A 25,101-nucleotide genomic window follows, 5' to 3' on the forward strand; every position below is an offset into this window, starting at 1 on the left:
GTTCCGAAAGTAGGGTTAGGGCTGCACTAGTGCGGGTGCAGGACTTTCGGTGCAGACCTCTGTACACAGATTGTTTACTTTTGTTTCACCAGCATACCGAGAGCGAGGAAAATCAAAGCTCAGTTCCACCCGTCTCCGTATCTCACGATTCGCCTATATCTTGGACTATAAACACAGGCTTGTTCCCCAGACACACCAACACCAACAAACCCAAAACACCCGTGTTTTTTTCTTCATGTTGTGTACACGCTCGCAACGATGATTCTGGTTAGCTTGGTACTTGGCCTGGCATATCGGACCATCAACTTATCCAGGCATTGAAGCAAGTATCGCGATGGCCGAATCGCTGCTGTTCGCGGCGGTTGGACCATTGTACCAAAGACTACCAGAGACTCAAACAAACGCCCTTTATGATCTTTACCAAATTGCATCAAAGTTCAGATTGCACACAAAGCTCCCGAAGAATGGGCTTCTCCCTTCGTACTCCATCGCTTAAAGAATATGAATTTGTGCTTACACTGACAGAGAGGGAGTATCGAAGAGGTGTGACAACAGCAAAAAAGAGAGGGGTAGTACCTAGGCCCGATTTTAGGTACGGAAGCTCGCGGGTAGCGAAAAAGCCCGTACACCTCTACAGTACGGTCTTGATAACATCGCAACGAAGGGATTTTGGTTGATAATTTGAGTATGAGAACTCTTTAGAATTTCTTGTTCTACCCTTTGTACCGCAAAAGTTTTGTCGTTACTGACGTGGCTGATTAGTTGCGACCCTGTCGAATAACTTAGGTACAAGGTTTTTTGCTGTCCGCAGATGGAAAGTATATACCTGATCTCCTACTGTATATAGAAATGAAAAGCATCAAACCATCGAAATGGTAGGATGTGAACATGTTTCTAGGTTCAAGACAAATGCAATACAAAGTGTTGATTTTGTTTCAGATTCCATTTAATTCACAAAATTTTGTCATTCTCGACGGATCGCCGTTTCTCAATTGCTAGCAGACTGTGATCATACCTATGCAGGGTCTCAATTGTTGAGCTCAGATGCGGTTCCTGAATCCTGAATCCTGACTCCACCGGAAAACACCGTTCCAAGTGGCTGGTTAACTATGCATTACTCACGGCGCGGCCTGTTACTTGCACGCTTATATTAGCTCTTCCATCTATGATAACAACGGTCGAGGCTGAGGTCGATACAAAACCTCCACTATATACGGCCTTCACAGCCTATCTTATGTATTCGTACGATCTCTTCCTCGCTCTGCGTACCATCCCCTACCATCCGCCTCCATAGCCATGAACGAAGGCCAGAATACCATGGATATCAGAGAGCCCTACACTGCCAAAGAAGGATTGCACGATGGCTTTCCCACAGCCGAAGCCAATGACGATCGGGATGAGCACGATCTGGCTGTGTTTGGGAAGCGGCAGTACGTTATATTTTCCGAGGCAACTCTACCCCAGTCATGCTGTCCTATGAATTTCAGACGTGTTTCAAGAGTTCTCTGCTCCTAAGACATGTCTCGCGACTCAGAATTCTTCCCGAAAGAGTAACGCTGACTCCCAAATCATCAAGACAGCTGAAGGTACGTTCGCCGTCGCCATGGCTTTTGGCGCTGAAGTCCTACAATAGCGAAACTTTGGCTTCATTTCCATGGTCGGCCTGACATGTACATTGATGGCGACGTGGGAGGGTCTTTTCTCGTGGGTTTGGCTTTGAGGGAAACCCCAGTCACGTTCAGAATCGGATTGACTAACCGAGCACATCAGCGTATTCATCTTTGGTTTCTCCAACGGTGGGCCTGCAGGGCTTGTCTATGGCTTCATCGTTTGCTGGATTGGTACCATCGGCCTAAACTGCTCCCTGGCGGAAATGGCATCTGCGTGAGTTTTGTTCTCGGGAACATAAAACGTGCTCATGCAGGGAATCGCAGAGTTCCCCTCGCTGGTGGACAGTACTCGATGGTCTCCGAGTATGCGCCCCCTGGCGCCTCTAGATATTTGAGTTATATAACTGGCAAGTGCAGTCAAAGATCTGGTATAACGTTTTGCTCTGGCTGACCTTTCTCAGGCTGGCTTACTTGCCTAGGATGGCAGTCGGCGACCGCAAGTTCCGCATATCTGGGAGGGACCATGATCCAAGGTCTTATCGTGCTTAACAACCCAACCTACGTGCCTCAGAGATGGCAGAGCACGCTGCTGTTCTACGCTATAATTCTCGTTAGTTTGTTCTTCAACACGTTCCTGGTGGCATTTCTCCCGAAGATCGAGGGCTTGATCCTCGTCATCCACGTCGGCGGTTTCTTCGGGGTCTTAATACCACTGGTGTGTACGGCACCCCACGGCAGCGCGTCGGAAGTGTTCGGACAATTTGAGAATGGTGGAGGATGGAGCACGCAAGGCTTGTCGTTCTTTGTCGGCATCGTAACCGGTGTTTACTCGTTCCTCGGTCAGTTCTATCTTATAGGCCTCGATCTGGCGGTCATATCAAAGCTGACGTCTTGAGAACCGCCAGGCGCCGATGGTGCTTGCCATATGGGTAGGCTTCCTTGAATGGCTTGCATGCTGGATCGTTGGTTATCGATGGATATGCGCTGACGGTTTGTTGACACGCAGCCGAGGAGATCCCAAATGCCTCGACCGTGGTCCCGCGAACAATGATCGCTACAACTATTCTCAACGGCGTCCTCGGCTTCGCCGCCCTCATGGCTATTCTCTTCTGCGCGGGAAACGTCGACAATGCAGAGATGAGCCCGACCGGGTACCCATTCATCGAAATTTTCTACCAGGCGACAAACTCCAATGGAGGTGCCACGGCTATGGTGTGTGTCATTCTGGCGTTAGTTTTCTTCGCAACGATCAGTCTGATCGCAACGGCTTCTCGCATGACTTGGGCTTTTGCTCGAGATAATGGCCTTCCCGGATCTAATTGGCTTTCCAAAGTATATTCATCCCTTTCTTGCCAATCCATTCCTGTATACTGAGAATCCCGTCTCATCGTACATCTTCGTACAGGTCGAACCTCGCTCGGCTCTGCCTCTCTACTCTATTGGTATCACAGTCATCATTAGTCTTCTTCTCGCCCTTATCAACATTGGATCATCCACGGCTTTCGACGCCATCATTTCCCTCAGCGTCATGAGTGTGTTGGCTTCATATATGATGCCGATTATTTTGATCCTTCGGCGACGTTTTCTCAATCAATCCATCCGGTACGGACCATGGAAACTGGGCCGGTGGGGAGCTTTGGCCAACATCGTTGGTCTCGTGTACGCTGCCATTGCCTTCTTCTTCTCCTTTTGGCCCGAGACTGCGAAGGTCACTGCGGTTGATATGAACTGGGCGTGTCTGGTCTGGGGCTTCGCTATGTTGTTCTGCACATTTTGGTACCTTGTGCGAGCACGGCACTATTATCATGGGCCTATTTGCGAGTTTGACTTGTCCTGAGAGCTTCATCATTTGCATGCACTACGTGCGTACGCATGGAGAAGTCGAAAGATGGGGAGCACTCTGCAAGAGATCCATTGGGTGCCCCCCTGGGGATTGAATAGATGCAGTACCTAATACTTGTGTTTTCCGGAGGTGTCCGTAGGGCATACGAACATAATTGGGGGCCCCCATGAGCGGTACGTCCTAATCTGCCCTATTACTTGCAGCCCGTGACTGCCTCAGTGGCCTGAGCACCAGTCGGATTCCAGTAAGGCACCTCCGTAAGAGATCTTGCCAAGTGAATGCTTTGCTTTCTCAACCTGTCTTCTTATTTGACCTTTTAGCCTTGTCCGATGTTCCTTTTTAAGTTCTTGACAATAAATTAATGGCCGAGTGACATGCAGTAATGTGTGGCCTGGAGTCCAGTCTATTCTTAGACGCGTCCGGCGGCGCCAAACGGCAAGTCAACCGCCACCGCCAAGACCTTGAACTTGAAGTTGGCAACTATGAGTCTAAAGTATGATCGACCCAAAGATCTCTCCTTAACGTGGAGGTGTCATGCTCATGCACTGTTTGCAACCAACGACAGCAGCTTCCGATTATGCAAGACGACTTTGTTCTCGTAGTGCTGACCATTAGGGTCCTTTGCCCTTCGTTTATCGGTTTGCCCTCATCCTTGTCTTCTCTCTCTGGCGCCTTTCTTGATTGGAGCGTCTTGATTGCTGCATATCGCCTTGCAGCTGTAATTTCAGCATTGTTAGAGTGACGAATGCCCTCAACACAAGACCTCGAATCGGAAAATTCTGAAGAGATCTCTCGAAACGCTAAATAAGCACCTAGGCTGAGATCAAACATGGAGAGCCGATTTCCTTGGCTGAGGAGCTGCAGTCTCCGGCCATCGACAGGACGACTAGATAATCATGGATCAAGCCTCGTTTGCTGCTTTGTGTTTTGAAGTTGTTTGCGTTTTCTAGTTGCAATGGCGCGTTTCATAGACAAAATGTGGTCGGTCACTTGGTCAGTTGGTTGGGCAAAATGTGTTCAAGTCGTGGTTGTTGACAAATAAACACCAACAGACCGAGCCTACCAGGGATACTGTTGACGTCGCAAGGAACAACAATAAAATTTGCAACTGCTTTTTCAAGTACTTCCTACATGGTCATCACCAGCTTGAAGCGGCTACTCTCTTCAGAAGATCTCTTATCGTTGCCAGTCATTCACTCACTGTCTCTACAACCTCAAAGATACTCGATTCCCTTTCAACACTCTCTGGCAGCCTTCTCTTCAAACCATCTTGAGGTCCAGAAAGCCACCGCGCTGGATAGCGATCGTCATTTGCAAACGCTTTTAGCGCCAACATGACTCCTAGCAAAGACAAGAGGCCTCTGCCCTCGTCTACTTCGATGGCATTCCACCAGTCTCCTGAGCTGCCAGAAACTTTTCAGCAATGGAAAACAGCTCTCGAGCAGGTGAATATTTTGTATCTGAAGGGACAATGGAAACATTGCTCCGCTCAATGCAGTCAACTTCTGCTAAAGGCAAAGACCCAAGTATGAACCGACATCCCATCAGGTCCGAAGCATACTGACAACGAAAGCAGCCTCATCCATTACACACTACTTACCTCCACTTCTACTCGGCGGTTTCGAGCGAAGCGATAGGTCGTCTCACCCATAATTTGTCGCCTGTCAAGATACACCTCCTCGAGCAGGCCAAAATCTCCTACCAAGCTGCTGCTTCATCGCTCCCTCAGGCAGATGTCACCCACGATTACCATGGCCAATCCGACGCCGATACGCGCTCCACATGTTCAACTCCGAGTGATGAGGGATCCGATTCCTGGAGTGGTAACCCACCCAGACCCCGTGGCTCAAGTCAGCACGAGCACCCCACTCTTAACACCTCGTCACTTTCTTCGATCGACTCGGACGGATTGCCTCAAGCCGGCACGAAGTTCAGGCCTTCCCCTCTGCGTATACGGAAGATCCCCAGCTTCAGGGACGAGCTCACGGACAGCGGAGATGATGAGCAGTCCGTCTCGCCTTGCCTACACCCTCACAGTCCTCCGCAACAGCGCCGTGCATCCACAGCCCAGTCGGATTCCAGACCCACATCCATCACCTTCTCCGTCTCTGTCGACTCCTGGCTTCAGGCCCGCTCGTACGAGCGATACAACAACCGCCTCGCTGCGTTCGCTGAAGTGATAGCCAACCACATCTCAACAATCGACATTTTGATCCAGAAGACCCGAGGGGTACAGAGCGCAAGGTACTTTACAAAGAGACTAGCGAGCCACGGGGCAGACGAAGAATCGAGGGCAGCAAATTTGAGATTCAGGATCGCAAGACTCAAGGCGAGTGGATGGAAGATGGAGCGGTTCGCAGCGGAGAGGTATCAGGAACTCTGCGCAAGGGCGTTGGCGGAATTGTGAGCTCGGTTTCGGGAACTTGGCCCTGCTGCTTTGCAGTCCGTTGGGGCCACACGTCTGGCTGCCGGTTTTTGCTGTTGACCTTTGTACCAGTGGTGTAATCGTTCTGGTCACTGAGCTTTTCGACAACGTGGCCGCTAATCAGGACAGACAGGATCATTTTTGCCTTTTGCGTTTCGTTTTTCCAAGGTGTTCTTCAGCGGTGATACCCGGGCTGGCTCTGCGAAGGTCACCTTTTGTACATAATGATTACTAGTGGAGTCAACGATGGCTCCAATATCGATCCCTGACCGAATCTCTAATATTTGACGGTTTCTTCTGGGGCAGTCCCCCTGCTTTAAGATGCCGTGAGGGTCCCGCTTGCCACTGGCGAACTTCGCAACTTCGGTCCCACTCCCTTGCGCCAAGACGATGTTGCTGCCATGTCAACTCCCATTGATGACCAGTCAAGGCAGATTTAGGTATCAAATGCTTCATCCATCTAGCACGCAGCCGCTGATGCTCCTCAAGATATGGTACAAGCCCCATCAGATGCTCGAGACGCTTTGCCCCAACATCCCTCGTCAGGGACCCCCATCATGTCCCAGATTCTCCCCTCCCGCATTGGTATCAAGCTCCGTCATCCCCTCAACCAGTCCATCACTCTCAGCCTTCCTCCTCAGCTTTTCCCTTACCTCTTGTACCAGATCTTTCGTATCAACCGTGACCCCGTCCTTCTCTGGGTGACCTTCAGGTAAACCCATCTCCTTAATCTTCACTTTCCCCTGCGCTTGCTCGTCCTCTCCTAGGATAACAGCGAATGGAATACCGCTCTGCTCAGCCGACTTGAACTGGGCAGGCAATTTCGGCTTTTGCTTATACGCAAACTCAGCCTTGATGCCAGCGTCCCAAAGAGTCTTGGTGACCTGCATTCGCTCTTTCAACAGCCCGGTGAAGCCTTTGCCTCCGAATGCCATGACGAAGACGTCGACTTCTGTACTTCGCACGGCCGCGGCGCCTTTGTCGGCTTCCATGCGCGCTTTTGTGATTGAGAAGATCCGATCGACCCCAAAGGATATGCCGACACAAGGGATTTGGGTCTTTCCGGAGAACATGCCCACAAGCTCGTCGTACCGGCCACCAGCTGCGACGCTACCAACTCCTACGGAAGGGTCGTTGGACCGGTCTTCGTCGAACTCGTTTGTTTTTTCTTTCTTTGCGGCTTTCTGAAGCTTTTGACCTGTGGTATTTGACGGGGCTGATCCCTCCGTAACGACCTCGAAGATGACCCCGGTGTAGTAGTCCAGGCCTCGTGCCAGGCTTAGGTTGAATTCGACTTTATCCAGCACCCCAAATGCCCCCAAGTATTCGAACAATAACTCCATATCCTCCAATCCCTTGACGAGATTCTGATTCCCCAGCACCCGCTCGTCCTTCCTCAACTCCTCCATTACGTCCTTCCCACCCCTCCTCTGAACGAACTCCCAAATCTTGTCCGCAACTTCTTCACTCAATCCTTTCTCTTCCACCATCTCCTTCTTGACCTCCTCCCAAGGGCTCTTATCCAGCTTATCCACTGCACTACTTATAGTCCGTATTTTCTCCTTGGGCACACCGCATACCTCGAATATCCCATCCAGCACGCCCCTGTGATTGATCTTGATCAAAAATCCCCCTTTCTGTGTCCATCCTAGTCCCTGTTCCCCAAATACTTCACAGACGATCCTCAAGATCTCCGCGTCAGGAACCATCCGATCGTAAACCCCTGCAACATCGAAATCGCACTGATAGAATTCTCTCATTCTTCCCTTGGTCATAGCGGGTTGATCCCTGCGATACACTTTGGCGATATGATATCTCTTTATACTCTGTATTGATGGGTTCATGGCGAGCCATCGCGCGAAGGGGACGGTGAGGTCGTAGCGTAGGGAGCAGAGTTCTCCGCCTTGGTCGGAGAGATCGTAGATGAGTTTTGAGTCTTCGCCATATTTACCGGAGAGGATGGGACGGAGCTCGAAAACGGGGGTGTCGATTGTGACGGCGCCGTGGCGCTTGAAGACGGTGGTTACGGCGTTGAAGATGCGGTCGCGGATTACCATATCTTTACCCTCCCCTGCTTCATATGTTAGTGGCGGACTAGGTGGTGAATGGAGGAATAATGTGTACAATCTTTCGTCCCCTTGGGAGTCTTGAGCTGGTAGGGGACTTTGTCTTTCCCCATGTCTGCGGTCTCTGTAACGAGTGTTTGGGTACAGAAGGCTCTTTTGTAAAAGGAGGATGGGTTGGAAATGCTGACTGAGATTTGTGTGTTCAAATTGAGGCACTCAAGCCGGGCAATAGTTCTGTAAATGTACCGCATGCAAGCTCGGAGGTTGACTCATTGATCTCACAAACGTAGGTAGGCCTCATTTTGATATTGACGCATTTGCGCTTTAACTCTCACCGTAGCGGAGGCCTTCCGCTTTCCGCCAATGATCGTCCACTCCTTCTCCGACATTGCACTGTCCCTTGTCTGAAACGCTGGCATGGCTCCACATTCGGGCATTAATACCGATGATATTCGGGAAAAGGCACGCAAGGATCTTCTGGACTTGCTCGAAGGTGTATGTAAGGCTCAACAACAGATCCTCCGGGCCAGGCAGATGCTAAACATTCCCAGGTCCGTGGAAAGAAGAACCTGGTGATTGAAAAATCACTCGCGGGACCTATCGGGATCTTTGTCAAGTTCTCTACTCTTCAGGATCATGGTGTCGACAAGATCTTCTTCCTGGAGAACGACAACGTCGATGCTTCTCAAAAGAATGTAATCTTCTTGGCGAGAGGAGAAAAGGCAAATCAGCCTATCGCTGTTGCTGGTATGTATGTGTCTGTTTTCCTTATTTTACATTATCTGCATGTTCTTGTCTGGATGCCTTCTCCAAACGTATTCAAAAATCGAAAATGCCTGTCAAGGCTCTAGCATGGGATCATAAAGTAGATTGCGTAGATACTCGCCTACTCTACTTGATCAGTCTTGATCCCAAAATGAATGAAAACCACATATACAGCTCGATCTATAGCGTTTTCCTGCGGTTGCAATAGGTCCGACGCCATCATTACTTGCTGACATTCCTGTTTTGTGCAGAACAGATTAAGCGGTTACAGAAGCAAAGCAACATCGACCATGAGTTTTCTGTCGTCTGGGTTCCACGGCGTACGCTAGTATGCAACAAGATCTTGGAAGAAGCAGGTGTCTTGGGTGATGTTGGGGTTGAGGAACTCCCTCTGCACTTCATACCGTTGGAACAAGACGTGCTTTCCTTATGCCTCGACGACTGTTTCAGCGATTTGTACCTGGTATGATAGGTAAAAGCTTTCGTAAAGTCAGTTCATACTGACAAGATATAGCGGAAGGATCCAACCTCGATTTTCCTGGCTGCTCAAGCGCTCATGCCCATCCAGCAAGCCCACGGCCTGTTCCCACGCATCATTGGTAAGGGTGATAATGCGCATCGGTTGATGGAGCTGCTGTTCCGCATGCGCTCGGAAGCTGCGGCGGACGAAAGCACTACGTCTAAGTTCGGCTTGATGCCAAGTGCATCTGTCGAGAGCCTGGTCATTATAGATCGAGAGATTGATTTTGCAACCGTGCTCCTGACTCAGCTTACCTACGAAGGCCTGATAGATGAAATGTTCGGCATTCAGCACAATCAAGCAGAGATTGACTCGTCTGTCGTTGGTCCAGCGCCAGGAGCTCAACAGTCTGGAAGGACTCCAGCTGCGCCAGCACAGCAAGGCTTGAAGCGTAAGATACAGCTTGACTCTTTCGACAAGCTTTTCGAACAACTTCGAGATACCAACGGTGCAATAGTGGACGGCTTGCTGAACAAGGTCGCTCGGCGCTTGCAAAGTGACATGGAGAGCCGTCATACAGCCAAAACCACATCTGAGCTCCGAGACTTTGTAAATAAACTTCCAGGATACCAAACCGAGCAGCAAAGCCTGAAAACGCACATCGGTCTGACAGAAGAGATTATGAAGAATACTCAAGGCGATATCTTTCGGCGCACTCTTGAAGTCCAGCAAAATCTCTACGACGGCTCCGATCCATCATACCAACATGACACCATAGAAGAACTCATCTCTCGCGATGTCCCACTCACTGCCATCCTCCGCCTTCTCTGCCTCGAATCCTGCATTTCAGGCGGTCTGCGACCCAAGGACCTCGAAAACTTCAAACGCCAAATTCTCCACGCTTACGGCTACCAACATCTTCTTACCCTGGACGCTCTCGAAAAGATGGGGCTCCTGTCATCTCGGGCATCTGCAAATGTACTTCTCAACCCTATCGGTATGGGTGGCGGTGCAGCCGAAGCTACGAAGACGAACTACAACTATCTACGCAGGGTCCTCAAACTTGTGGTAGACGAAGTCAACGAACAAAATCCTAATGATATTGCCTATGTCTACAGCGGCTACGCCCCTCTGTCCGTCCGCCTTGTCCAATCTATCATCCAGAAACAACACCTCCTGACCATCACCAAAGGAGCCTCCGCCGCCTCCAATGGCGTCAGCAGCGCTGCGCATGGCTGGCAAGGCTTTGAAGAAGCACTTCGCAATACCAAAGGGGAGACTTTCAATAGAGTGCAAAAAGGAGACGATCAGGCGGTCAAGGCGAGACACATGCTTGCGGGTACTGGGGGAAAGGCAAAGACTGTGGTGGTGATGTTCTTGGGCGGGATTACATTCACTGAGATTGCGGCGCTGAGATTTGTAGCGAAGAGTGAGGAGGGGAGGAGGAAGATTCTGATTTGTACGACTGATGTTATAAGTGGGGATCGGATGATGGAGGCGGCGATTGAGACAGGGGATTTTGGGAGAGGATAAGGTGGTGAGAAGCGAAATGTGCTCTAGCTCATGTGATATGATATCCGAAAAGACGCTGAGAAGGCGTTGTTCCTCCGGGATTGCGTATCCTTCAATCAATATTCCAATTTCCACGAGGCCCCTCGGGCATAATGCCAACAGATGTTCGCGGTTAGGTACGCGCGTCATGCCGCAGCGCTTCACCTTAGCGTTGACGATCCCCCGGCTTGGGCCGACATGCGGTTGATGCTTCTTGGAAGTTGGTCTTGGAGACTTGGACATTCTTCTGCCTCCACAAGCTTCGGGTAATTTTGACTGCCTGATATTTCTTCCTGACTTCCTCATACCCTGCCCTTTTTACCTGAAACTCCCAACTGGCAGGGACTCTAATTTACCTTCATCGTTCACAGGTCCATGATGTTTGCTACTAAACGTCTGGGAAAAGTGAGACCCCCACTCCTCTCCCAGATCCTCATGTCCTCCTTGCTGACACTACCATTAGGAGCTCATCAAGGTAGAATTCCAACACTTCCCCTCCCAAATCAACCATACCAGCCTAATCCCCAAACCTCAGATCCAACAATCCCTCCCCCCCGGTATTGACTTCGTCAGCGCCCCAGACTTTAAACAATGGGAAATGGACATTCGCGTCCTAGACGCAAACCCGCTCTACTTGGATCAGACATACCGCCTCCGCTTCCGATTTAGCACCAATTACCCAATAGGTACTTCCCACCTTTCCCTCTGGCCCCTCCTATCCCTTAGCTAACCGGCACCTTTCTCAAATCTAACCTTGAGCGAATCTAACCCTCTTCAATCCTACAGAAGCGCCCGAAGTGACTTTCATCCCCCTCTCGCAGCCCCTCCGTACCATCCCAATCCATCCGCACATCTACTCCAACGGCATCATCTGTCTCGACCTGCTCGGCACGCAAGGCTGGTCACCAGTCCAAAACGTGGAGTCTGTATGCATGAGCCTCCAGAGCATGTTGACTGGCAATACAAAAAATGAGCGGCCGCCAGGCGATGAGGAATTTGTCAGGAGAAATACGCAGCGGCCGAGGGACATTCGATTCGTCTACGAGGATAGTACCGTCTGAAGCGGGCTTGGGCGAAGGCGAGGCTAGATGGACGTAGGAGGTGCGGAGATGGAGTTCACGAATGGGTTGAGCTTGTGGATTTAGCGAGGCGTTATTGTTGGCGAACACATGAGACGAACTGCCTACCCTATGGAGAGAACGGTTTTTGAAGACATCATTGGCAGCTGGAAGGTTTTCTGACGGATTTCTCAATGCTATGGAGGGATACATAGAGGACCGCTACTTGGTAATACCCAAGCTCATCTCGGAGACAATATAAAAATTCGATACCTTTAGAACTCTGATGCAAATATCTCGGTTGTGTTCAAGATTGAGAAGCAGAAAGCTCAATAAACATTTCGGCATCGCTGCTGCGCACGCTCAATAGTCCCATTGCTTCAACGGGTGTTTTTGCCTTGGTCTGACATCCACACAAGATCGGGGATACTGCTTTATGTCCGGTCTTGGCAAGTTAAGTATTCGCTGCCGGTTCTCCTATGCGAAGGCATTATTTGACTTCACTCCTAAAGCTTCCTACTTTTCGAAAAGCAGTACACTTACCTTAGGATGTCTACAGTAACGGACGGTAATCGCAATCCAAGAGAGAGATGGTCAAGATCCCAGCATATTCGGAGACGATGAGAAAAAACATTGACGAGCTTCCCAGGACATATCTCGACAACCTCTTGAGTAAGCCCGGTCCGGCATCCGATCCGGACTGGGTCCCCGGTCCAGAGACAATCAGCGCTCTAGAGTCGTCAAAGGTCTTGTCAGTAAGGATACAAGTCTCCCAGCGCCGTTGACACGCTAATATGTTGTAGGGTTATGTAAGTGCTTACTACGTTTCCGAGACCTTGGTTTGATTCTGATGACCTCCAGAGGGGCTGGAGGACTAGGATGCGAGATCCTCAAGAATCTAGCCCTCTCTGGGTTCAAAGATATCCATGTCATCGATATGGGTATACGTCCCCAAGCATGAACATCTCTGGAACCGGCTCTGACAAGAAGCAGACACCATCGACGTTTCCAATCTGAATCGTCAGTTCTTATTCCGAGAAGCTGATGTCGGCAAGTCAAAGGCCGAAGTGGCTGCGGCGTTCGTTGAGAAGAGAGTCAAAGGCGTCAAAATCACTCCATACAATGGCAAAATTCAAGACAAGGACGAGGATTACTACATGCAGTTCAAAATGGTCATTTGCGGTCTTGATAGTATCGAGGCAAGACGATGGATCAATGCCACTTTGGTAGATATGGTCGACATGGAGGATCCTGAGAGCTTGAAACCACTCATCGATGGAGGAACCGAAGGTAGATGCAAAAGCATATCCGATCTACGTTTTGTAGGCTGATGTGGATTTTTCAGGATTCAAGGGTCAAGCCAGAGTCATTCTGCCCACCATGAACTCGTGCATCGAATGCCAATTGGACATGCACGCTCCTCGCGCCGCTGTACCACTATGTACGCTAGCGACAATACCGCGGCAACCATCACACTGCATAGAGTGGGCGCACATCATTGCCTGGGAGGAGCATCGTAAAGACGAAGTGCTCGACACTGACGACCCAGAACACATCACTTGGCTCTACCAAAAGGCTTTGGCCCGTGCCCAAGACTTCAACATCCCAGGGGTTACCTATTCGTTGACCCAAGGAGTCGTCAAAAACATCATACCAGCCATCGCATCCACGAATGCCATTATTGCCGCTGCTTGCTGTAACGAAGCGTTCAAGATCGCAACGAGCTGCAACCCCTTCCTCCAAAACTACATGATGTACAGTGGAGACGAAGGTGTCTACACATACACGTTCGAGACCGAGCGGAAAGAGGACTGTCCTGTATGCGGGAACCTGGCTAGAAACCTGACGGTCAATCCCAATATGACTTTGCAAGACTTGATCGACAGTTTGGGCGAGCGAGCAGAAGCGCAGCTCAAGAAACCTACCTTAAGAAGCGAGGAAAAGTCTCTCTATTCTCAGTTTCCGCAATCGCTCAGAGAGCAGACGGCACCAAATCTCTCGAAGAAGCTTTCGGAATTGGTAGTTGACGGAGAAGAGATTGGCGTTTCCGACCCGGCATTCACCATCGCCTTTAAGTACAAGCTTATCTTCGGCTCTTGATCCGTGGCTTTATTACCAGCCACTCCCCTCCCCATCTAGGGGTATCGACATGGTGACTGAAGAGACACCGGACCAAGCACCTTCTCGCAGGGCGCCCGAAGCCGGTCCCAGTACTTGCTCCCAGCTCGCGATCTTTTTGATTAAGGTGAAGCATAGCGAAAACCGCTGAATTGCCAGCAATTGTCACACCTCACGAAGACGTTGTCAGACAAGATTCTACATGACGTTCACGTTTTACTCTAGGGACTTGAAACTTGAAGCTTGAAGCCTCGATCTGCGAGCACGTTGATATGGTCGGAATGATGAGCCAAGGCATCAGCCCAGAGGCTATCTAGATCTATGTTCCCCCAGCGCCATGCAATGCCGCTATTTGATCATGCTATCGTGTCCCGTATCGTCACCTCATTACATTTGCAAATTGTCGCTTGAGGCGGCTACATTTCGCCTTGAGAGTCTTTACACTCTCAAGGAACAAATAATCACTATCAAACTGGCCGGTGCTCTCGACGCTGAAGATGAAATGATCCCTCACTCTTCCCAACTTCACCTTCCCTTGAAATTCATCATGCCTCAAGCACTCCCTGCTCACAGTATCCTTGAACGTATTCCACACCACGGCCTTCTTCTCTCCGGCCATCCCCTCCAACTCCTTACCAATCTCGCTCTCTTCCTCCGTCACTTCCTCCAACCCAATGACGCCCTTCGGGAAACATCTAGCAAACTTCCTGGCGTCATTCCCGATAATGGGCTTGACAATATCGATTGTCGGCAACAACCGATACGTCGCCGTAGCCACAGGACTGAACTTTGCATGATCTGCTCCGATTCCCTTGATGCAATGCATGTCCAGATCAATAACCTGCCCCGGCCGCATCTTCGCAAGCAGAATCTCCGGGTTCACGGGCCGAACATGCCCATCTGGCTCGGGAAACTCCTGATTCTGCCGTCCAGTAGGCTCGAAGGTGATTTGCTTCGCATACACACTCGAGTTGACATACAGCTTCTCCGGATCCGTCTCCCCACTTTTAACACCCTCTGCTCCTCTCCACTCACACTCTACATACAGCTTCAAAACGACCGTGTTGTTATCCGCAGCAGCGTCTCTGTCATCTCCTCCCTCATCATCATCATCCGGCGTAGCAGATTTCTTGTAAAATTGTAACCAATTCAGACCTGAGAGGGACGCTGTCAAAGGAACTAGACCGAGCCGTGCAGAGAGTACTTCGTCTTGCACTATCGAGGTGTTGTTATGGACAAAGACGGTTTCGATGGCCAGGGTTGGTATTTCAGCGATCATGATTCGGCGGAAGGCGTTGGCGATGCTGGCGTCTATACCGATGAGGGAGAAGGAGGCATCGAGGGAATCGTTTTTGTGGAATTGGATTTGGAAATTCTTGTAGATTATATTAATACAGGAGGTGTGATGAGGAAAGTCAGGAGGCAGATACTTGGTCAAATTTCTCAAGGCTCCATTCATGGTCTTCGCCTGGGTGATGGCCTGGGAAGTCGGTGGAGGTGACATTCGTGACTGTTTCGGCGTTGACGCCTACTATCTGTGCGATAATTAGCTTATAGAAGTTACAGGAGGCTGATGGATATCATACCTTCCGTCGCCGAGCTTCCTCTGGCAATATGGGCTCCGGAGCCATGGTGGTTGCGATCTTACAATTTCGCACGATGAATTGACAGAGCTTCAAAAAGTTCGAGCGCGCCAAAGCGGCAAACAGCCGCCAGCGGAGAAAGTCGAGTGCATCATCGAGCTCCAACCTCATTTAATACCACCTCAACAGTGTCTCTCATACCCCTCCAATCCTCGTGTACTCCCTCTCCTTCCAGCCATCGGGCACAATGGCATCGCCCTTTGCCCGCTTGGCCGGGCACTCTGCAAAACGACTCTGCCTTCGGCCCGCCACCTCACGCACATACCTCTCCCGCCCCAGCTACAGAAGAACAGTCGCAACCTCATCACCTCGCCATTATGCCACACCCTCCGACCAGCCTGCCGAACAAACCGGTACTCGCCTCGTTCCTGTCGACGAGCGCTTCGGCCACCCTATAAACCCCGATGAGCCCCAGCATATGAACCTCACCCCAGAAGACGGGGAAATGGCTCAGAACCGCAAAATCAGGCATTACACCGTGAACTTCGGACCTCAGCACCCTGCCGCCCATGGTGTGCTACGTTTGATCCTCGAGCTCAATGGCGAGGAAATTGTGCGCGCGGATCCGCATGTTGGGCTACTACATCGCGGAACGGAAAAGTTAATAGAATACAAGACGTATTTGCAGGCTTTGCCCTATTTTGATCGGCTGGATTACGTGTCTATGATGACCAATGAGCAGTGCTTTTCGCTCGCGGTAGAGAAGCTGTTGAACATTGAGGTGCCTGACAGGGCGAAGTGGATCAGGACGTTGTTTGGAGAGATTACGAGGGTGCTGAACCATTTGATGAGTGTACTCAGTCATGCTATGGATGTGGGAGCGCTCACGCCTTTTTTGTGGGGCTTTGAGGAGAGAGAGAAGTTGATGGTATGATATCTTTCCCCTATCCTACCCGTGCCTTGTGGCAATCACCTTTCCTCAGGACGAATGGAACTCTAAGAGGACGACAGGAATTCTATGAACGTGTCTCTGGCGCCCGCCTCCACGCGGCCTACGTCCGCCCTGGTGGTGTCCACCAAGACCTTCCCCTCGGCCTCCTCGACGACATCTACCAATGGGCGACTCAATTTGGCGACCGGATCGACGAAACTGAAGAATTACTTACGGATAACCGAATCTGGAAAGGTCGAACCCAAGGTGTTGGCGTTGTTTCCGCCGCCGACGCTCTCAATTACTCTTTCTCCGGCGTCATGCTTCGAGGCAGCGGTGTACCTTGGGATGTACGCAAGAGCCAACCATATGATGCGTACGATCAGGTAGAGTTTGACGTCCCAGTCGGGGTAAATGGAGACTGCTACGACCGCTATCTCTGCCGCATGGAAGAATTCCGCCAATCCCTCCGCATCATCCACCAATGCCTCAACAAAATGCCACCCGGCCCCATCAGAGTTGAAGACTACAAGATCTCCCCACCTCCCCGAGCAGCAATGAAAGAAAACATGGAAGCCTTGATCCACCACTTCCTGCTCTTCACAAAAGGCTACACCGTCCCTCCAGGAGAGACTTATAGCGCGATCGAAGCACCGAAGGGAGAGATGGGTGTCTTTGTAGTGAGTGATGGCAGTGAGAGACCATATAGATGTAAGATTCGGGCACCGGGGTTTGCGCATCTAGGGAGCTTTGATCAGATCAGTCGGGGGCATCTTTTGGCGGATGCGGTGGCGATCATTGGGACGATGGATCTGGTGAGTTACTTCCTGCTGATGTGCCAGTGCGATGGGCTTGCTGACTTGGTGGTTGCAGGTGTTTGGGGAGGTTGACCGATAGATCCCCACATAGAAAGAGGGAATAAGATTGTCGCTCAGGCGTTCAACTGGGTTATTGTACATAGCTTCCACAACGAATCAATGGTCTATATCACCAGGCCGTATGCTCACCACAGGTTTGAATCCTCTAGAGCGACGTTCGCCGGTCACATCGGAACACCTACCGCTCCATCGGTTGGGCGAGTAGCCCTTGGAACGGCTTCTGCAAGAGCGCGCAGGCGCTCTTCCGGTCTACGTGTTGGCTCAAGGCCCTCATACACACCACTATGCTCTCCATCAAAACGCACTTTCACCCTTCGAAAAGCGACCAGTCACGCAGCTCAATGGACCGTTAGAGTGTGATGAAAGCTTGATTATTATCCTGTTCTACGAGCAAGATAAGACGTTATGAAACAACGATTGACCGATCCACAAGGATCTCCTTCCTGACGCCGTGGGGGGGGGGTATATCCAGCGGTAAAGCATCCGTATTAACATAGCATTTCCTGTCCATATCCACAGCATCGCTGCCTCAGACTGCGTACAAGTAGCCCTCAGTATTCCGCCTGATTGTCATCCGGCCCAGTGAAATCACCCCCACCATCCTCCCCGTCCGTGTCTGAGTTCATGGAAGGACCGTCACCCCAAAAGTCAGCAGCGGAGCGCAAAGCCTGTTCCCACCCATGCGAAAGCCTCAGTAATTCCGCCTCCACAACCTCCACAGGAGCGTCGTTGGCCATGGCAGCAGCACTAGGTGGGCTGGGGCGGGCGATCTCGTCGGGATCGGATCCGTCAAAGCTCTCTGCTGGTGTGTGAGTGAGTCCGTTGTAAGTGCCGGGTGCACGCTCAGTAAGGTTGTAAGATGATGTGCCGTTTGTGGCTGCGTGCCCTGTGATCGTGGCGTACTGGGACTGATCATCTTCTGGTTCAGCTCTGGTGGCGGGTCTAATTGCGTCGACATGGTAGTCGTTGCGTGGGGAAGGTGCGTTGTAACCATAGTGGTGAGAGTCGATTACAGCTGCAGGGCCAGCAGCGTTGACGTACGATTGGTAGGGATTCGGGGCGTCGTACCGCTGGGGCGAGAGAGCGTTGTAGCCGTACTGTTGCAATGGTGGAGTGTCGTAGTTATGAATGCCTTCATTCATCAGAGCGTCGAGATCGAGGGTTTGGCGAGAACTCGCGGTGTCGATGTTGTTCTGGACCATGGGAGGCTCGACTGGAGCTGTTGCATAATGGTGAAGAGCCGGACGACTGGGAAAGGCATAAGACTGTCCGACCACCTCGACGTGATCGTCTGGAGCTCCAAGATCCTCGAAGCTGTGGTTAGGGACCCGATGGTCCTGATTCCAGTCGGGGATGATACTAGCCCCCGGAGCGAGCTCATGCTGAGGCTCTTGAGCTGGCCTAGAGGCCATGTCGAAGTCCCAAGTTTGCAGTAATGTTCCGCGACGAGCCTCTCGGTCTATAGGTTGTTCAACAGGTTGTTCGCTTTGATTGGCTCGAGCAGTGTCCACTGGAGTGCCCCGAAAATTTGACTTTTTCTTGTTCTCTTTCTGGCTGGCATCTGATTCCGAAGTATCATTGCGAAGCAGTAGGTCGGAGTGAGGACGACTTGGTTCTGCAGACTGAGTGGCTTCTGAACCCGAGTACCCTGCACCCTCGAAAAAGTTTGCGAAGCGTGCACCAACTCCTAGGATTCGTAATTCTTCTGATGCCGTGGTCTTCATTGTGATGCCGTGAGTGGGGTCGATGTTGTCATCGGGGCCATCTGCCGGATTGCTAGTCAATCGTGGCGAGGCATCTGGCGTGTAGGAGGATTCCGGAATCAGTGAATTGAGGTTGTTCTCTTCGCGCTGTGCCAACTCCAGATCCATGGTAGGATCCATTGTTGGGTCATCGTGGAATGATGGTATCGTGTTATCAACGTTATCATAGGCTGAATCTCCAATATTAACCACACTGAACCTCCAATCTCCGAGATCTTTCGGATCTTCAGGAAATTCAGCAGCGGCGGCTCCAGAAGGCTGGATCAGCGATTGACGTTGGCCTCCTGATGATGCCCAGTCCTCATAGACTCTGATCAGTTGCCGAAGTGTGGTCGTTGGGTGTGATTTTTCAGTCTCGTGGATATACGGGTGTCGGAGGACATTGTCCATAGCCGGGCGTCTTTCAGGTTTCAATTCCAGGACAAATGCCACCAAATCGCACAGCCTCTGTGAGAACCCGTCTTCAGGCTTCAGCTTCGGGTTATTGCGCTTAAGCATTGACTCTATTTGACGCGCACCCATTAATCCTGCGTTCGGTGGTCTTCCTCTGGCCATCTCAAACAGAGTACAGCCGTAAGACCAGACATCGATCTGTTTGAATTGTCAGCCTCTGTCTAGAGCCAAGCCGCAATGTTGCTTTCGATATCTCAATCACTCACCTCTATACCAAACTTTGTACCATCAGGGGCTTGCCGGTCATCTGCGAGCTCAGTTTTCGCGTGCTTTAACAACTCTGGCGCCATCCAATTGAAAGTGCCGATAATAGTTCCACGTCTATCGGCCTTCGTTTCCATCAAACCAGAAACACCAAAGTCGATGATCTGAACTCGGCCTTCTTCATGAACCATGATATTGGCAGCTACACGAGACAAGGTCAGTCAGTCTCTGATCCCATTTACAGGTAGCATTTGAGAGCGGCGCCTGCAAGGAAAGGGTGTTAGTGCTAGGCCTCACCTTTCAGGTCTCTGTGTATTATCCCGGAATTGTGGACTGCTTTAAGGCCTTTTGCTACCTCCCGAGCAATAACCAAGATGTACGACTCATCTAGTTTTCCTCCAGTTCCTTGCATCTATCATTTATCAGCATGTCACACAAACACTGATACCTGAGCAGGGCTGAGATGGGTTCGGGAAGATAATTCGGAGTCCGTGACCTACCAGGGTTTTCACACTGCCCCCTGGAACATATTCGCTGATGATCCAAAGCTGAGCCTCTACTTCCATAACATCAAAAATCTGATTGACGTTCGGCGCTCCTGCTAACTTCTTAAGAACTTTAGTCTCGTGCATGAATTCTTTGATGCTTTCGTCCCGGAATTTCGCGTTGGCTCGAATGTCCACCGCATCTGCGTCCATAACCTTGATGGCAAACTGTTGCTGAGAGACTTTATGAACCCTGTCGAGGACATGTTAGCCGAAGCATTCGTAAGATCCAGGAGTGTGTGGAGAAATTCAGCTGCAAAATTACGAAAGATATTGGTTTGTAACACACAATGAGACAATCTCTAATTTTCCGGCTTTGGGGTGATGGAACAGATGCAAATGATAAAATTTTCAACCACGGTATTTCCACAATGATGAAACTGTTAAAGATTCGGACTTACGCTCTGAAGACTCGCCCATAGGCACCCTTTCCGATGAAGTCCTCGAATTGGTACGGCGGAGCAGATTTGCCAGTTCGACGGGCCCACTCATCGGTTGCATCTTGTTGTCTCTTGACTTGGCCTTTCAAGAAAATCTGGTGCGGGGTGATTCGCTGAGTATTTGCAGCAGCCACATCGAGATAACCAGTGCGTCTGGTCCCCGCCATGATGGATCGTACGCGTCTTGGTTGCGGATGGTGAAGAAGTTGGTGGATGGCTGGAAAAACTCTCCTGCCCCCCACCCTCTGGGCGCTCGGATCGTCTCTGCAACTATCTGGCGAAGTCTCCCGTCTTTGAAGACCTGGACGAGTTTCCCGAAGAAACCTACTGACCTCAGCGTCACTCGGTGAAGTCACTCGTCTTCGATGGTCTAGCTGAGGCTGGGGGAGGTCTGAAGTTTCCTGGTGATTGACTGGTGGCTTCTCTTGGAGTTGACGCTCTTGTTCAAATTGATGCTCTTGTTCAAGTTGATGATGTTGTTGTTGAATTTGCTGGATTCGTAGAGTATAACCTGGACGGGTTGGATTTCTCTCAGGAACTGGCGGTGGAGGAGTATCTACTCTCTGCGGAATCTCTGTCTGCACAGGACCTGCTGGACGCGGCTGTGGTGCGACTGACTTTCTATGCTTCGTGTTAGCCCATGTGAGATTTGCCAGACCCTGCTGCAAGGCTTCTTCCGTGTTCTCGATTTCTGGAGCCATGACATTCATCAGGCCTTTGAAGAGGCCCATGACGGCGGTGTTGATGATTGTGGTCAAGGTATGATCAAAGTATGAAAGTGGTACATGCTGATGAAGAAGAGTAAGAAAGATCAGAAGGCGAGCTCACTTTTTGGTGTTCGAATGGTTTCTACAGGTTCTGTTGTTATTTCACCAGCAAGCCTAGCAACACTTTCCCCCCTCCCTCCACCACCAGCAACGATAGGGTTCTATTCTTTCATGGGGGTCACAAAGCTTCATAGGGTACATACGGACGTGCCAACGGCGACAGAAATCAATTCCGAACGTATGTCGTCGATGCGACCGTCCGGGGAAGATTCAGAGTCGGAGAATTTGAGGTTCCAAGGCTAAAAACACTAGATTCACACCACTTCTTCTCCAGATCTTTTGGATTTTAGCTGTCGATCATCCGGTGGCTAGCCATTTCAAGTTACTCTTACCTTACGTCAGGACATGCCAAGGCTGCAGGAACATTGAGAGAGCGACATGTGAAGTATTTACGGGATATGGTGTTATATTTTGTCATTGAACGTGCATCGGATTCATGCATGGGAATCATAGAGATGCCTTTGTCGCTAGCAGATTCAGCAATCCGGAACACATTACCAAGCAAGTCCTTACTCTTCGGCGCAAGCCTTGGGCCATGAGAAAGCACTGGCAGGCTCTCTCCTACAGAGGACATATTCCCTGGAGGGGAAAATCACGGCAATCATTCGAAGTCTGTGCATCTTCGAAGGCTGTTCCCTATAAACAGAGGACTGGAAAAGCGGCTTGGCCTGAGGAGACGTGGAGCCTGGGAGCTTAAAAACGGATACGCCTTCCACACTGGTGACCGTATTCTGTAGAGTAGGGTACCATTGGCGGCCGCGGTATGACAGTGTCAGTAGAAACCGACCTTCAATTGCTACAGGTGTAGCACCCTAACCGGAGCCGTAAGAGCTCTACTCCATTTCAGCAAGCCCATCATCTCCAGGTGGGATTATTCATGAAGGAGGAGAGTGGAAAGAGTCTCCAATACGCCGCTACTCTAATCTGAAACATGCCAAGAAAGCCGAATGTTACCTAGTGAGGCCGCACGCCCCGCTATCCCGCCATCCCGCCATCAGCCTTGCCCATATCCGGTATAGCCCCGTAACCGGCTGTTTTGAGGTCACGGCACAAAATCTGTTGGTTGCTGGTCCAAGTAACGCTAGAAGGCTAGTCAGTTTGAGAAGTAAGGTACGGTAAGCCTCACGAGGCGTAAAGTACTCGTATAATCCAGAAGTGAGCTCTTTGATAGAGTGAGGACACCAATAGATTAACAGAAATTCTGCCAAGTGGAAGGATTTATTGGTGTCCTCACTTTATCAAAGAACTCACTTCTGGATTATACAAGTATGTGATTAAGGTCTGTCAGCGAGCACAGCCAAGTAGGTAGTCTGTTTCATAAATTGGAGAACATATACCTATCTCTGGGTCATGGGCCCCTCTTCTACTCTTCTACTCTTCTACTCTTCTACTCTTCTCCACCTTCCCAGCATCACCCGTTTCCCTTCCCTTTCACTTGGTGACTGACGTTTCCAACTTCGCCACAAATGCTTGTCTCATCGCCCAAATACCTAGGCACTTTCCTTACCCTCTTTGCCCTTATCCTTCTCTTCCTCACTCATCGCCATGCTGCAGATAATTATCCTGGGCAAAGAGAGATGGGATATGCCGACGAAACCTCTGACCAGACCGTCATTGGGGGCGGCATGACCGAGCTCCAGGAGACCGTTGCATATGACAAGCTTTCCGGAGACACACCGAGCGATATCGAAGCCAATTGGTCAGCAACGATAGGCGCGAAACGTCTCTTGCAAAAGGTGCAAGACTTCCGAGATAGCACCCAGGCAAGCTACAATGATGCCTCCAAGGAGAGCGTCCGTCACACGCTAGAGCACGCGGAGCTCGAGCTGGAGAGTCTTGGAAGAGAGTCTTTTAAAACGAAGAAGATAGTACAAGGCGTGCGGAAGCTCGAGGTCGCGCTAAAGGCGGCTGAAGAGGCCATCGCTCGGGGTCCCGAGGCCAAGACTATGACCTCCAAGTATGGGGAAGGAGACACGGCAGATACTCAACTGGAGGAAGCCTTTCAGGAGGCCGAAGCAGACAGAAAGGACAAGGAAAATACTGCGTCGCTGGAAAAATTGCAGAAACCCGAGCTCGATGCAGTCATCGCGGAGTCGAAGGAGAGTCCCGATTTCCACTGAAGGGCCACCCTCGAGAGGACAGCTACCACAGGGATGCTGGAATCTTTTGCTTCAAATCATTGCCGGTATCGTTGGGTCGAGCTCCGTGGGACGCGGCCCAAGCTTGGAAGATCTACGCCCCAGTCGGACACAGACCAAACGACTCTCACAGACCGAGACCGGAAGCCAAGCTAAACCTGTGCAGAAGCAACCTTGGTGTGATGCCTCTCGTGCTCGCATCGCCAGAGAATCGTTCTGGGCCCTAACTCGATCGGTACAAGTCTGTGCGCGCTTTGGAGAGACTCCGGGTGTCTTCGATCCCATGCGCACTGCAAGACTTAGACCTAGAGTATATCTCCAAGGCAGCTTCTCACCGAAACGTCTGCTTAAATCTGTTCATCCCGCCATACTCGACGAAAACAGAGTTTACCTCGTTACAACAGCCGGCAACCTCGACAGCAACCTTTGAAGGGAAACACCAAGCCAACCGGGAAACATGGGCCACTGCATGCCTCACCCTCACTACCACGACGAGCACGTTGCCACCTCAAGCAGGACCACCAAGCGGAAGGGTACACGGGCAAGTGCCAGTGCGAGATCACCGTCTTCCAGGAAGCCGGCGGCGAGGAATGGAGACGGGAAGGAGAAAGAGTCACAGCGACGGCGTGATGATGAAAGTTGGTCGATAATCAACATGTTCATGATGGATATTGCTCTTGGTGTCGTCTGACAGGCCGCAGTAAAACTCTGTATCATATCCCCAAGCTGGCACGGTCTGATCCATTTGTAGAGAGTCTGCCGATAACGGTAAACATGAAACAATTTCTACTTCCGTCCCGTTAAGCTCCTGCTTAGCCTCGTAGAGTAATGCTATAGTCTCCCGGAGTTTGTCTGAGTCAGGAGTGCTCTTCAACCTTCCCCAACGCCAATCTCAGGACGTCCCAACGCGGCGGAACCATGCTGTCCTCCCACGACGATATCCGTGCACACCGAACCTCCACATCAACCTCCAACCCGGTCAATAACCGAGCCCCTCAAGATGTCTACGCTTCAGCCAAATGTGCCGAGGACTCGATGCCGAGCTCGGTGCGTAATTCTTCTTTGAATCCCTGAGAGATGCAGACACCGACACGCCCGCCGTAAAATGCGCTCCAATGGTGTCTTTCGAATTGTCTGGTCATGATACTTTCGGAAAACTCCCCCCACCACTCCGTAATGGCCGAACCGTTCGTGCGGTCTTCTTCCGTCCATTGGTGTGTCTCGTTGAAGGGATGTATGACTTCGGCAGTCGGCGGTACGGTCGTAGGACATTTACCTCGGCCTTGGAAGGGAGAATCGCGACATGGGCAGCGTGCTGCATGCAGGGTACACGACCTCAGACCGGATATCCAAGTGAGGTATTTCGTCCACGGTTTTGCCATTTTGCAAAGACGTTGCATGTCTTCCACGTCAGTCTTTTGAAGGGAGCAATGATTCACTAGA

General features: G+C 50.9%; 12 protein-coding genes across 12 annotated transcripts; 9 read left to right on the forward strand and 3 right to left on the reverse strand.

Annotated features, from left to right (window-relative positions):
* Nucleotides 1–1,296: 1,296 nt before the first annotated feature.
* Nucleotides 1,297–2,505, forward strand: HO173_001810 (uncharacterized protein; the record flags this gene model as incomplete). The annotated part of the gene is made up of 5 exons (XM_037303747.1): nt 1,297–1,430; nt 1,577–1,586; nt 1,763–1,884; nt 1,935–2,017; nt 2,072–2,505. 5 exons carry the CDS (start codon nt 1,297–1,299, stop codon nt 2,503–2,505), a joined length of 783 nt encoding a protein of 260 aa, XP_037169469.1.
* A 152-nt stretch (nt 2,506–2,657) lies between these two features.
* On the forward strand, nt 2,658–3,447 carry HO173_001811 (uncharacterized protein; the record flags this gene model as incomplete). Its single annotated transcript, XM_037303748.1, has 2 exons — nt 2,658–2,942; nt 3,016–3,447. The coding sequence occupies 2 exons, from the start codon at nt 2,658–2,660 to the stop codon at nt 3,445–3,447; spliced, it is 717 nt and encodes a 238-aa protein (XP_037169470.1).
* A 1,340-nt stretch (nt 3,448–4,787) lies between these two features.
* HO173_001812 (uncharacterized protein) lies at nt 4,788–5,860 on the forward strand (the record flags this gene model as incomplete). Its single annotated transcript, XM_037303749.1, has 2 exons — nt 4,788–4,979; nt 5,030–5,860. 2 exons carry the CDS (start codon nt 4,788–4,790, stop codon nt 5,858–5,860), a joined length of 1,023 nt encoding a protein of 340 aa, XP_037169471.1.
* A 560-nt stretch (nt 5,861–6,420) lies between these two features.
* On the reverse strand, nt 6,421–8,057 carry HO173_001813 (uncharacterized protein; the record flags this gene model as incomplete). The annotated part of the gene is made up of 2 exons (XM_037303750.1): nt 6,421–7,949; nt 8,003–8,057. 2 exons carry the CDS (start codon nt 8,055–8,057, stop codon nt 6,421–6,423), a joined length of 1,584 nt encoding a protein of 527 aa, XP_037169472.1.
* A 304-nt stretch (nt 8,058–8,361) lies between these two features.
* On the forward strand, nt 8,362–10,702 carry HO173_001814 (uncharacterized protein; the record flags this gene model as incomplete). The annotated part of the gene is made up of 4 exons (XM_037303751.1): nt 8,362–8,439; nt 8,496–8,691; nt 8,961–9,172; nt 9,224–10,702. The coding sequence occupies 4 exons, from the start codon at nt 8,362–8,364 to the stop codon at nt 10,700–10,702; spliced, it is 1,965 nt and encodes a 654-aa protein (XP_037169473.1).
* A 393-nt stretch (nt 10,703–11,095) lies between these two features.
* Nucleotides 11,096–11,781, forward strand: HO173_001815 (uncharacterized protein; the record flags this gene model as incomplete). The annotated part of the gene is made up of 4 exons (XM_037303752.1): nt 11,096–11,125; nt 11,184–11,195; nt 11,256–11,406; nt 11,507–11,781. The coding sequence occupies 4 exons, from the start codon at nt 11,096–11,098 to the stop codon at nt 11,779–11,781; spliced, it is 468 nt and encodes a 155-aa protein (XP_037169474.1).
* Nucleotides 11,782–12,368: 587 nt separating this feature from the next.
* Nucleotides 12,369–13,878, forward strand: HO173_001816 (uncharacterized protein; the record flags this gene model as incomplete). Its single annotated transcript, XM_037303753.1, has 5 exons — nt 12,369–12,529; nt 12,582–12,587; nt 12,640–12,719; nt 12,772–13,068; nt 13,124–13,878. The coding sequence occupies 5 exons, from the start codon at nt 12,369–12,371 to the stop codon at nt 13,876–13,878; spliced, it is 1,299 nt and encodes a 432-aa protein (XP_037169475.1).
* Nucleotides 13,879–14,275: 397 nt separating this feature from the next.
* Nucleotides 14,276–15,527, reverse strand: HO173_001817 (uncharacterized protein; the record flags this gene model as incomplete). Its single annotated transcript, XM_037303754.1, has 3 exons — nt 14,276–15,271; nt 15,327–15,431; nt 15,483–15,527. 3 exons carry the CDS (start codon nt 15,525–15,527, stop codon nt 14,276–14,278), a joined length of 1,146 nt encoding a protein of 381 aa, XP_037169476.1.
* Nucleotides 15,528–15,726: 199 nt separating this feature from the next.
* HO173_001818 (uncharacterized protein) lies at nt 15,727–17,307 on the forward strand (the record flags this gene model as incomplete). The annotated part of the gene is made up of 3 exons (XM_037303755.1): nt 15,727–16,407; nt 16,491–17,225; nt 17,284–17,307. 3 exons carry the CDS (start codon nt 15,727–15,729, stop codon nt 17,305–17,307), a joined length of 1,440 nt encoding a protein of 479 aa, XP_037169477.1.
* A 532-nt stretch (nt 17,308–17,839) lies between these two features.
* Nucleotides 17,840–21,424, reverse strand: HO173_001819 (uncharacterized protein; the record flags this gene model as incomplete). Its single annotated transcript, XM_037303756.1, has 5 exons — nt 17,840–19,642; nt 19,711–19,910; nt 20,006–20,120; nt 20,209–20,446; nt 20,655–21,424. The coding sequence occupies 5 exons, from the start codon at nt 21,422–21,424 to the stop codon at nt 17,840–17,842; spliced, it is 3,126 nt and encodes a 1,041-aa protein (XP_037169478.1).
* Nucleotides 21,425–22,986: 1,562 nt separating this feature from the next.
* Nucleotides 22,987–23,640, forward strand: HO173_001820 (uncharacterized protein; the record flags this gene model as incomplete). The annotated part of the gene is made up of 1 exon (XM_037303757.1): nt 22,987–23,640. One exon carries the CDS (start codon nt 22,987–22,989, stop codon nt 23,638–23,640), a length of 654 nt encoding a protein of 217 aa, XP_037169479.1.
* Nucleotides 23,641–24,115: 475 nt separating this feature from the next.
* HO173_001821 (uncharacterized protein) lies at nt 24,116–24,349 on the forward strand (the record flags this gene model as incomplete). The annotated part of the gene is made up of 1 exon (XM_037303758.1): nt 24,116–24,349. The coding sequence occupies one exon, from the start codon at nt 24,116–24,118 to the stop codon at nt 24,347–24,349; it is 234 nt and encodes a 77-aa protein (XP_037169480.1).
* Between the last annotated feature and the right edge of the window lie 752 nt (nt 24,350–25,101).

This window comes from Letharia columbiana (assembly GCF_014066305.1).
Source record: "Letharia columbiana isolate WasteWater2 chromosome Unknown Sc0000003_s0, whole genome shotgun sequence".
In the NCBI taxonomy this organism is placed as follows: domain Eukaryota; kingdom Fungi; phylum Ascomycota; class Lecanoromycetes; order Lecanorales; family Parmeliaceae; genus Letharia; species Letharia columbiana.